At 38.7% G+C, this 12,387-nt stretch overlaps 1 protein-coding gene across 5 annotated transcripts in view; it reads right to left on the reverse strand.

Moving 5' to 3' along the window:
* Window positions 1-12,387, reverse strand: part of FYN (FYN proto-oncogene, Src family tyrosine kinase) — a 209,501-nt gene that overhangs the window by 53,150 nt on the left and 143,964 nt on the right. For all 5 annotated transcript variants that reach the window (XM_090038119.1, XM_090038110.1, XM_090038091.1 and 2 more), the window contains exons 3-6: window positions 9,121-9,378; window positions 8,513-8,609; window positions 5,027-5,125; window positions 2,652-2,755 (exon numbers count right to left, since the gene is read on the reverse strand). In XM_090038119.1, coding sequence (XP_089894245.1) covers window positions 2,652-2,755; window positions 5,027-5,125; window positions 8,513-8,609; window positions 9,121-9,367 — 547 coding nt within the window. In that variant the 5' untranslated portion in view covers window positions 9,368-9,378. The remainder of the gene's footprint in view (window positions 1-2,651; window positions 2,756-5,026; window positions 5,126-8,512; window positions 8,610-9,120; window positions 9,379-12,387) is intronic.

Below are 12,387 nucleotides of genomic sequence, written 5' to 3' on the forward strand. Positions count from 1 at the left end.
CTACTGCTCCATAATAAAGTTCCTTGTTTAGTTTCTCTCATTCACGTATGCCTGTTTTTACTGAACCTGGTGATCACTAGTCTCTTCCCCCTGTTGGCTGGTTGGCTCGGGGAGTGTAAAGAGTGGGGGCTATTTTCCTGTGCCAGGAACCAGCCTGTGTAGCTCTCTAGCCAGGGGCCTGGAACGCATATATGCTCCAGCTCCTGGGCTACTTTTTTGCAGTAAGAATTTCACAGAAATTCTTGCTTGTAGAAATGAACACCTATCTGTGGCCCATACTCCGTACTTACACCACAGTCCTATTCACAGAACTCTTCAGGTGGAGTCATTTACCTAGATAGCTCTGCATCTGTGGGCTGTGCACCCCTCACAACAGCTGCTTTTAATTTAGTCACACTCACTGGTTATCTGACTAATATTACTAATTCTTCAGGAAAATGTAAACAAGTCTTAGGTTCCAGTCCAATACTCAGATCTGAGTGGGTGGCCCCTTGTGAAGCCCTGCTGACTTCAGATCCTATTGCAAAACTTGAATTTTAGTTCTATTACTAGATAAAAGCAAGAGATGTGATTCCTTTTTCTGTTCAGTAATCTGCAAGGCTCATTATGGCACCATTAGTCAATATAAATATGCAGAGATACAGGCAAAAGAACTATATTTATGAACTTAAAAAAAAAAAACTCTGTTGGCATATTATAAGCAGTAGTTGGAAGAGTGGAGATTAGAAAGGGGTGTATGATCATATAGACAAGTGGTGATGAAGTGTCTGGGGAATCAGGCTTGAAAAGATCTGAAGACGGATTTATTTCTTTGGAAGTGGGAGAGAGGGTAATCCTGACCAAAAAGGGTTATATTAACTGTTAAAATAATCAGGCTTAATACTTAACATGTTCCTCGCCGATTCACAGATTTAAGACATGAAGTGACCACTGTAAGCTACAGAATTCTGTCCAGTGATTTTTTTCTGCTTTTTGTTTGCTTTCTGCTCAGAACTGTTAGCTAAGCTACAGCAGGTTTTTAGGAAATCCTGATGTTACAGTATCAAGTGACAGAGAATATACTTTTCCCCATCCTTTCAGCTGTTTTACTTTCTCTTCTCTGAAATGCAGGGTTGCTATATTTTCACTTTCAGAGCACGGAAGTAAGAATTTTGACCAAGGACATGTATCATTATTTAAAATAACACTTCCTGTACAAGAGCCTTGATATAAACTTGTCCAGTAATTATATAAATCCTGAGGTCAGAAAGCAAAAAAAAAAATTGAGACTGCTGTTATAAGCACATCTCTAATGTGCTTACCTCTTTTTTTTCTCTACAAAGCAAAAGAAAACTGATTCACCTAAGGGAAATGGTGCAGAAGTTCTGAAAATATATCACTTGAAAAAACAAAGTCACAATGGGCTAAAAAATAGCATTATATACAACTATCCATGCAGCTACCTCCTGCAAGGTTCAAACATGCTTATATCAGCTGAGTTTTCAATCTCTCAGAGTGGATTCAAGACATGCTCCTCACATAAAAAGGAGGAGTCAATGACACTGAACATCTGAAATCAATCTTCAAATAAAGCCATATTGAATTATTAAAGGCAATGCCTTGGCCCTGGTGAGAATGCCAGGCTACTAGCTAGCCTACGGGGAAGCTGCAGTGTTGGAAACTGTTCTTTTGAAGCAGTAGACTTTCCATTGACTTTCCATTATAATGGACCTTCAGAATGAAAAATAAATTGACATACATGGCAACCTAAACATTTGCATGTGGAAAATTAGGCAAGATCTACTGTATAAAAAGAGGGTAGATTGGAAAATGTAAGTGGTTCTAGTCTCCCAAGTCAGATCAATAGCTTGAGATCCATCTACTTAGAATGCCAACTCATTACTGTACAATGCTCCTTTTTCTTGCAGACTTTGATCAAAAGTGAAATGGTTGTTATATGAATCATCATAAGACTTCACTGCAAGGGTCAGTGGTAATTCAGATTGCTTACAGCTAGCACTTTAGTTTGTCTGCAGAGTCAAATCACCATGTGCAAATCTGGCACGTATTTTGAAGGTTGTGTTCATCATGTAACCAAATTTTAGTATTTAGGGGAAACTCTGCTGCTGCTCCTCATAGGAGCTGGATAGGCATAGTCCCACATCCAGTAGTATACCTTGGGGGACTGAGGAGGGTGGAATGATGCCCTCCCCACCAGAAGGCTTTGCCATGGGAGGCACAACCTTGCCACTGGGGGGAGCCCGTGATGCTACCTGTTCTTCAGTAGCAGCCCAAACCAGTTACTTCTGCCACCCAAGTGAGGAGATCCTGGCCAGGTAAGACTCCTCTCTCTTTCCCCTCCCTCCCCCTCCTCTCCAGTGGTTAGCGTAGTTCTACCCCTCCCCTCCTCACTCAGCTTGCTATACCTTTCTTACTTACATCTGGTCAAGGAACTAGGCTTTATGCATTCTGCTTGTGACAAATAATGATTTGCATTGAATTGAGCTGCAGTGATTAAAAAAGCATGCATTGGTATACCCAGTCTAACTACATGACATCATTCTACACCATAGTTTTATTGAAAGAGACATTTATTGATCTGTCACAATCACGGGCTACAACTTTCCTCCTAAAGGTATCATTTATGATCATAACACCTTTGGTCATCTTACCTTTGGTGGTTTCACTTTCCCGAATAAGGAAGGTACCTCTGGGGTTTCCAAATGACAACAACTGCCTCTCAGCATCTTTTCGACCAAGTTTGCCAAAGTACCACCTTAACAAAAATATCAGAGGAAGTATGAAAAGTGCTGGGCAGAGTAATCAATAGGGTCACTCAACTTTCCTAACTAGATCATTTAAATTAACTGTGGGCCACTTCAGCATATCTTGCTTTGGTCCACCTTCTTCAGAAGTAAGGAACCTCTGAAGATGCTGTCACAGAAGTTCTGAGGAACAGTCAATCTGTGGGACAGGATAGGAAATGGGACAGAGAATATTCACGATCAACATCTATTTCATGTTCTCCTGCTGATGTGCCAATGTACAAGGTTTACCCAAGTTTAGTGCATTACACATAATGGAGGAGATACATTGAAGAAATACAGCTGAAAACATTTTTTATCATTCATCCACTAGAGAGCTACAAAAGAACAAATCTTCAAATCAGCAGCATTTCTTAGACTTCAGTTTAAACAAAAAATATTGAATAATTTATAAACCTGTGGTTGCTTGACTATAGGAGTCCACTTTTTCCTGCAGCATCATGGCTAAGGCCACACACAGTGTATATTACACAATTAACTGGTTAATTGTGCAATAACTTTAGCCCGGCCACATGTGCAATGTAATTATCATGCCGTAAAAATGTCCATCCATAAAAGTGTTATACAACTACAAAAAGAGCCAATCAGCTACAATGTTAGTGCTTGAAAATGTGTAAAAGGAATCAAAACTCATGGAAGAGGTGATATCCTTAATTAGACCAATTAGATATTTGCAAACAAATTATTGTATTTATTTGTAAGCTTTCAGGCACACTAACCCTTCATCAGGGATAGGAGACAGCAGAGATTGTAAAAGTTCTCCTAGCTAGAAATGAAAATTCATATTTCACAGGAAACCCAAAGGTGTGGCAAAGTCTCCTGTTTGTTCAGGTTAGGCATAGAGAAAGGTTGAAAAAGTGTTTTTACCTCAAAGTTGTCTGGCAAGCCACCAGACAACTTTGAGGTAAAAACACTTTTTCAACCTTTTTCTATGCCTAACTTGAACAAACAGGAGACTTTGCCACACCTTCGGGTTTCCTGTGAAATATGAATTTTTGTTTCTACCTAGGAGAACTTTTACAATCTCTACTCTCTCTGGTGCCTGATGAAGGGTAAGGGTGCCCAAAAACTTGCAAATAAATAAAATAATTTGTTTGTAAACATCTAATTGGTCTAATAAAAGATATCACCTCTTCCACGAGTTTTGATTCATTTTGCCTCTAGATCAACATGTTTACAACCTGGATACCTGAAAATGTGTAACAGCATTATAGCTGGTTTCCATCTAGCTTTAATTTGAATGTGTGGCACAATGAAATCATCATGATTCTGCAGGGTTTTAGTCTCTTGGAATCACTGTGCTTTAGTCGTTTCTTGGTTCTGAGCACCTCATAATTTAAAAGGCTTCTCATTTGAAAACAAACTGTTTATTATAATAGGGAAATTTTACAACATGAGTTTGCATGGTCACCCAAAAGGACCTTGTTCTAAAACAAAATTGGCCCAATGTGTCCACTGTGAGATAAATATAGTTTTAGAGTGGAACCACGCATTAGTCCAAAGAAATGATACATCCCTGTGTTTCATGTTTTAGTGCTTGCTGTGTGTTTTGGCTGGCTGTTTACAGACATAAAACCCCACCAAAAAACAGCGCTTTACTTTAAGCTTGGCACATCCCCATGCTGAGCGCAGCACATGGCCAGAAGAGGCACTGTGTTGGTTTGACCTGGCTTGCTCAACATCTGTATAGATCGGGTGCTCCAGCAGGGCTTTTTGCTGCTTTTGCCTAATATAAAAGCACCAAAAAGCCCCACTGAAGTGCCCAATCTATACAGATGCTGGGGAGCTGGGTTGAACTAACACACTTCCTCTTCCGGTAAAGCGTGGGCTGGTTTTTTTTATGTCTCTCAGCACCCTCTGTGAGCCAACCTCCCACAGTAGAGGTGCTTGCTGATGCAATCTGTATTGTTTTATGCAGATTACTTGTCCCCAAGGGCTCTTGTGAGTTAATTTGGGTGAACTGTGGGCACTTTGGCCTAAAGCAAGAAACAGTGTAAACTATAAGTATGCAGATCTTTTTTATTCTCTGGGTGTTCTTCCTTCCAGCTGAAAAATGGCTAAGTTTGTTCTCCCTTTGTTTTTAATTATTTATCAGTGAAGCTGAGAAGTGAAATAAAAATTATGCAAGTCACTTGAAAATCACCACAATCAATCAACACAAATTTCTCACATCTCCTGCAAGATGAGTGCTAATGGGTCTGTACAATGAAAAGAAAACATACTCTTCTGCTTGGATGGAGTCAACTGGGGCCACATAATTACTGGGAATGTAACCGGTTTCTCCCGTTGTCAAGGAACGTGCCTCCCACCAGTCTCCTTCACTGTAGGAATAAAGGTGAGAAAGTATGAGAGACAGAAATACAGTTGCTAAGTTATCTGACTGCTAATGTTATCTGCAGCCACAAGCTTTAAGAATTAACAGCTCACCCCTCTGTCCTAGATGCACTTTGGAGAGTGGTTTGCACTCAAGCCAAAACAGTTGCGTCTATTCATTTTTAAAAAAGAACTGTTGTCAGAAATGGAGTTTTCTAAAGGCAGCCCTGTGGCATGAATGGCTGTAACTCTTATTGAAATCTCATTCAGGCAGGGAGGAATTTAGTCTGAAATTAAGAATAAATGTGTGTATGGTTGGGGACGAGTGTGTTATTTTCCAATATAGACTCTTGAAAGAGTTTGGAAACAAGGTTGGATCCACACACTGCCAAAATCACAATCTTTGTAGGACATCCAGACTTCTGTTTCGATGATCAGAGAGAAATTTAATAATGCAACAACGCCATTTCCTTGCTCTTGTTATTAAATCACAACTTTGGAAAGGTCCTTAAGCCCCTCCCATTTGAAAATTGGGCTCTGGTCACCAACAGAAGCTTTTTAAAAGCATAAATGACTTGGATTAATTTTTGAATCATTGTGTAAACCATTTCCCTGAAGGCTTTTGAAAGAAAAACACTGGATCCATCCTGCTCCAGTACGCTACATCCAAAACTTCGATGTGCATCAGTAACAGGGAGGACAGAGTTAGGACAGGATGATGCCCTTAGAATAAAATCAGGTGAAATGGAACATGATAGTTTTTTTTAAAAACTTGTTTGTTTTTCAGATTTTCACAGGATGAGATGATTCATAGGTTAGCAGTGTCATAATACTGTGAGCCAGACACTTCTGACGTCTAATTCCCACTAACAAGGACTCCTTTTTGTTTCTTTGGGCCAGATATTAAATGGCTCAATTTCCTCATCTAGAAAACAGAGATTTATTTATTACAATTTTACAGAATATCACATCTTAAAGCCTTCAATAAGCAAATGCCAATATAGGAATCAGAGATTGGGAAAGCTATTTTAAATGGGCAGAAAAAAGAACTATTTTTCAAACCTCAAAATTTAAACAGAACAACTCAAAACAGAGGCATTTTATTGAAAAGGAAATGTTCTTTTTCATCTTAAGAACTCCTGATTTGAAAAGCCCCAAATCCCATGTTCTGTTATTCATTGTATGAGTGGAAACATTTTAAGCCTGTTTTAAGCAGGCTGCATGTATTAGCTTCTCCGTAACATGCAACTTGTTTCTAAAAACGTAGGGGCCCAAGGTAAAACATCTAAATAGAGGTAGCCTGATTTTCAAAACCCATTGTGCAGTCACAGCACTCCTTATACTTTGGTACACAGCATGAGTGCTTAGCACCTCTGAAAATTGGGCCAAACCTATTTATCTACCAAATTTTAGGCAGCTGAAGTTTGCATGCTCATTAAAAATATTTTTGGGGAGATACAAAATGCTTGTGTTAACAATACTGTTCAAATCCTCCATGCACTCTTTGTTTCTAATATCGCACAATGGATAAATTAATCATCAATCTCTCCTATGTCAAAGGATTATAGCACAGAAATTCCACTAGGTGGAGGTATTTTATCATATGCAGAAATATTACCTGCTGCATATCATAACATGCTCCAAAAGAAAGAAACCTAAACCTTTGCCAGAGAAGAGGGGGAATTAATTACATTTTATATCACTTCATATCCAATCCAACATTCACTTCAGAGCTAAAAGAAATAAGTCAGAAAATTCATGGCTGATCTGAACTTGCACCCCAAATATGAACTTGAATCATTTCTAGATTCAAAGTTAGATTTTTTTTTAAAATTAAAAACAAAAACTAGTGCACCTGTGCACTTCATGACTCTGAACAGAACCAGAACAGCATAGAAAAGATGGTTCTTGTATTATTTTCAGTTTGAACAGAATCAGAAAGATCAAGCTTTTTTTTTTTTTTTTTTTATTAAAAGAGCTTGTACTACCTAATTTTTTTTAACAGTTTGGGAGCATAGTTAAGTTTTGAAGGTTTCAAGTACACAATGCTGGATTATCAGAAGGATCAGAAGGACTGAATACTATCAGCTCCCAAGGAAGTAGCTGATTAGCCAATTTTTTTCTCCTTCATAAAGCTTCCTAGAGAAAATATGTAGCAGTATGAAAATGTCCACATTGCAAATGCTCATGTGGGGGTGGAATCACTTCTCTATGCCCCACAATGACTCCAAATAACATTGCTCTGCAAGTTATTCTGAGCTCCCATTGATTTCACAAATTGGAATTTTAAAGGAATTTATAACAAGATTGAATTTTTCCCAAGTGGTGGCTTAGTATGTAGAAAGTCTGTCATGCTAGGAGGGTGGCAGGCACTGTAAAAACATGGATAATGTAAAATCTTTTGTCACACTTTTTTTGCAGTTGCTAATTTAGATGTAGAGCTTTTTAAACTGCTGCTCCCTCTACAAGTCTTAACTGAAGCTTCTGTGCTTTCATCTACATCAAAGCTCTCTCGCTGCAGTTTCATGAAATATTCCACAGAATTACCTGACTTTTTTCACTTTAATGCACAATGGGCCAAATGGAGCCCTGCCGTTATTCTATTAAATGTAAGAGAATTACCTCAGGGACGTATCTGCCCCACTGCTGTAAATTATGGCAATAAGGAGGGATGAGAAGACCACAAAGCTCTCCGGTATACTGTGTACCTTCCATATTATCTATTTTTATTTCTGTATGGTTGCAAAACAGCACAGAACAAAAGCTTTCAATAAGGTACTTGGTTATAGGACTGACAGTAGCTCAGTGGCCTGGTCATCTTTCAGAAGTTAATGTTAAATGAGTATTTTTCTATGGACAGTAGCTACATTCATTTGAAGTAATTGTGTTTAAAGATTAAAATGCAGCTCTTCTTCAAATGTAACTGTAAAAAGGTGCAGAGCTGCCCTCTGCATGCATAAAAAGAAGTTCTGGTGACTGGACTATATTTCTTCTTTTAAACCTTCTGGCATAGAAACATGGAAGACAATTGGTTTGGATCTTATTTGGCTCCCACAACTTTTCTTACTGCCTGTGAAGCTTGTGACCTTAGTTACTAGCCTGAGCTAGAGCTTGTGAACTGAGGTCATTAGATATGAAAACCATCAAGCGACTATAACCACAGAACTGCATTATAACAAATCACTCTTTAATGTTCAATGCAGTCTTGGCAATATATTCTAGAACAAAATCTTGAAAAACACAAAAGCAGGCAAATATAAAGACTTAGGTATCCTCTTTGAGTATCTATGCATTTGACTATAATGATTAAGCAGATAAATAGAATTGTTGGCATTATAAAGTTATATTTCATGTAAACAATTAAAAAGCATAATCTTTTTGCCTCTACAACTTACGAGCTGTTAAGTATCTGAAATTTTTCTCCTTTGTGAAAACTTAAGTCATCTTCTGTTCTTGCTTCATAGTCATAAAGCGCCACAAAAAGAGTTACACCTACAGAAAGAGATGTGTGATTAACAATCCCATTGCAAAATCATGTGATGATGTGCACATGTACAAAAGAGCTATCCTAAACAGTCACTGTGGGTAGCTGGCTTACCTAGCACCTATGCTTATAACTGTGAGTTAACAGTTACAGCTTTAAAGGCACAACACAGCCCTTCGCACTTACTTCTCCTCCTAGTCATGTTTATTTTAATGATCAACTGTCACAGATGACTTTTTCCAAGGACAGATATTAAGTCAGTGAAGCCATTTAGTGTTCAGGGACTACTCTGAAAGCAGGTGTTCTTTAGTCTCTAAACACAGTTTTTTAAATGATGGGTCCAGGGTGCGTCTACACAGCAGATGTCTCAGCAGGATAAATTTACGTGCATACAACTCCATGGCTAGACTGCTTATGGAACACAAGACAGTACATTTACAGCCTGCCTTGGAATATGTATGCTGCTCTGTCTGCTGTGTAGACATATTTCCAATGTTATAAGTTCATATTAGGTCCTACCTGTTCCTCCTCTTGTACGCAAAGTCCCACTATGAGAAGAGGAATTGACACCACCAAACACAGTCAATCCCTGGCCTCCTGTGGCATGGAAGTTGTTGTAGTTTGGAATTGAAGTCACACCAAAGTTAGGGTAGTGCTGTGGGGTGGGATCTGTCCCATAGCGATAACCCGTACTCTGAGTTAAGCTGCCATCCCTCTCATCTGTCAGTTTTGTTGCTTCTTTATCCTTACATTGCACACAGCCCATTATCTAAAATCCTGCAAGAACAAGGAGAGGAGAGATGAGTGTTGTCACATTCATGCAATTCACATACGCTGCTAGGAAGAAATTAGGGTAGCTATTCAGAAGCTCAGTACTCTGGAGTGAAAATTCAATGTTTATAGATAAATATCAAGGAGTTGGAAGAAGCTTTTCGGAGATGCTCCCTTGGCTCCATCCGAGGACCACTGAGCGTACTCTGCCAATGCAGTAGCTGTTGCTACTAGACCCCACCCCTTAGCCAGCACTGCTAGGAGGTTTTCTTTGCACCTGGGCAGGTAGTAGAAGCAATCCCTAATCATCACATGCCTCTTTAGTTAAGGGAGTTAAAGAAGGAAGAGGCCACAGCAGAACTTACACATATAAGAGTCTAAAGTTAGGCTCCTAAATCCACATACAGATATCTAAATAATTTAATAACAGTGCTGAGCAATCCACAGCACTGAGCTCACATGGGGGTAAAGCAAGTTAAAAGCCCATGCTGATGCTTTTATGTGATCAATGGGCATCATGACGCAGGGCAAGTAAAAAGTGAACACTTAAGACACTAGAGTTATGGATTAGAAAGGTGGAAACAGCAGAAGTAGAAAAGCAAGGCCTTCCTCAGTATTGTATGCCTCACTTTAACTTTGTTTAGGGTACATAGTTTTCTGTCTGTGGAGACATCACCAAAAAAGCAGCAGAAAGTATTAGAAATACAAGTTCCTTTAATTTATGCTATGTCAAGTAAACACAAATTCAATCTTTAAGTCCTCATGTGTTTGTAGCTGCTAACCTGATGATTTTGTATGTTTATCTCTAACATCAGCACAGGAATTAGCTTTAATAAACTTGTGAATTTCCAAAAAGTACGCTACCAACCTACAGCTTAGTGGTCTGAAAATTAAAATATTCAGTAATCTACTGATTGCCTGTGATACTTCACATTGTGCCTGCCTTGCTTCTTGAATTCACCTGTCCCATAAAATAAAAGAGCACCTACTGGAAAAGATTTCCCATACTTAGAAATGTCAAATTCCTTTATAGGCACACTTATTTTTAATAAAGAAACCATCAATATAGTACATCAGCCTGACCTGTACTATACAAGATGGTCCCATTCATACCTGACGTCTCAGCCATTCTGACTCTCACCTGTGGCCAAAGTTTCTTGTTTTCTACTACTTCTCTATGCTTTTTAAGACAATGTCTTCATTCAAGAGTATTTCCTTAGAGACACTGTAAAGTCTACTAACAGAAATGTAAAAGCCCAGTCCTATATTCAAGAAACAGACATGGTCTCAGCTGCCTGAAGAAACAGCAGCAAGAAGAGGGCAGAGGGAGAGAGCAAGCATGTGAGCTGTCCTGTCCAACAGCAGCGATCACACTTCAATATGGTTTATAGCTGGTTCAGGGAACTCTGGTTGATGTACCAGCTTTGCTATCTTGCCCAGACAGGATAGAGAAAGGTGCGCTGCATGGAGCTGGTTATGAGTTCTCCATTAGGGTGCATGGTAGGGATACCCATATGCGTATGCTTATACCACAGTCAGTTTTTCTGTAACTGCTGTATAGTCTAGAGATATCTGAAGTTTCTGCTTGTGTTCCAGTAGTAGTTTAACCACAGTGGAGCTCCATGTGGCCTAATTTACCCTACCAAGAAGCACTCATTTACCCCACCAAGAAGCACTCGTACTTCTCAATATCCTTTGTGACAAAGTGCAAAATAAAACCTAAATAAAAACCACAACATATTAGTGTAAGGGAAATTCCAAATCAAGATAAAGAGAAGTTGCCTAAAGAATCTCAACCTGTAGAAGTACTTTCTAAAGGCATTCTGACTATGAAATTGCAATATCTTTCAAAAGGTGAAATGTTAGAGAAAGGTAACATTTCTCATTTGAAAATGCATTAGTAAAAATCAAGCTTTATTACTCAGAAGACTTCTGTCAGTGACATATTCCCTTTGGTTCAAAATGGTACCTCCTTAGTAAAAAACAGAAAATGGCTTTCCTGCCTCTGATATCTCCTTTTACCATTTTGTCATAGGAAAAGTTGCAAGGCAAGAGAGAGAGTGAAGGTAAAGGAAAGAGGAGGGGAGGGGAAAATGGACCAGAAAACTGAAAAAGAAAAAAAATCTTCAGAAAAAGTATTGTGTAGAAATTCAGACAAAAACAAACAAACAAACAACATCTCCACAGCCAGACAATCACTGTTGCTCAACTGACCTTCACTGAATATACACAAATGCTCAGCTGGTGTGAACTGAAATACTTTCTTTGAAGTTCCTGGAGCTGTACTGATTCACACTAGTTGATGAGCTATTCATGCATAAGTGAGTTACACATTCAGTCAGTCAATGAGAGGAAGATTAAATTACAAGTGGCCACAAAAGTAAAATTATTCAAGGAGTTAATGCTGAGGAAGCAAACACACTAGAAAACAGTACTACTGTGGACTAAATGTACAGCTCTGCAAGGCAAGCAATTCTGCATGCTCTTATTAACAATTATTAACTAAGAACTACCAACCAGACAATGGCCCTCTTCCCTTGCAACTATTTTTTAAACCTGATTCCTCCCTATTACTTTTTTTCAGCATGAAGACTGCCTGAGAGAGAACTAGATGAAAAGTGAAAATCTGAGATAATTCTTTTTTCTTTTGTCTTTTTCAACTTTGTCATAGTGTCTAGACAACACCAGTATAAAGATAACTTGATTGCAGTATCTTGTAAAGTGTGATAAAGGGTGTAACACACACAAGTATTTTTTTCAAGCCAAGACTGAAAAGTTATCCATTCCTGGCTCAGAGAAACTAACTAGATACCAAGCTGCATCATGCATAGTTACATGTGGGAGAATGAACAAATGCATTGCCTGAAATAGTTCAAGACAACTCCAGGGATTTCACAGATAATAAATACAATCTCCATTTGACAACTCTATTCTAGTTATATCAGCGACTGGATTGCAAGAACTAATTGTCAGTATCACAGTGCAGACATTCAGTATCCTAAAGTCTCATCATCC

Source organism: Crocodylus siamensis, chromosome 1 (genome assembly GCF_052110815.1).
Source record: "Crocodylus siamensis isolate JL-2025a chromosome 1, ASM5211081v1, whole genome shotgun sequence".
Taxonomy (NCBI): Eukaryota; Metazoa; Chordata; order Crocodylia; family Crocodylidae; genus Crocodylus; species Crocodylus siamensis.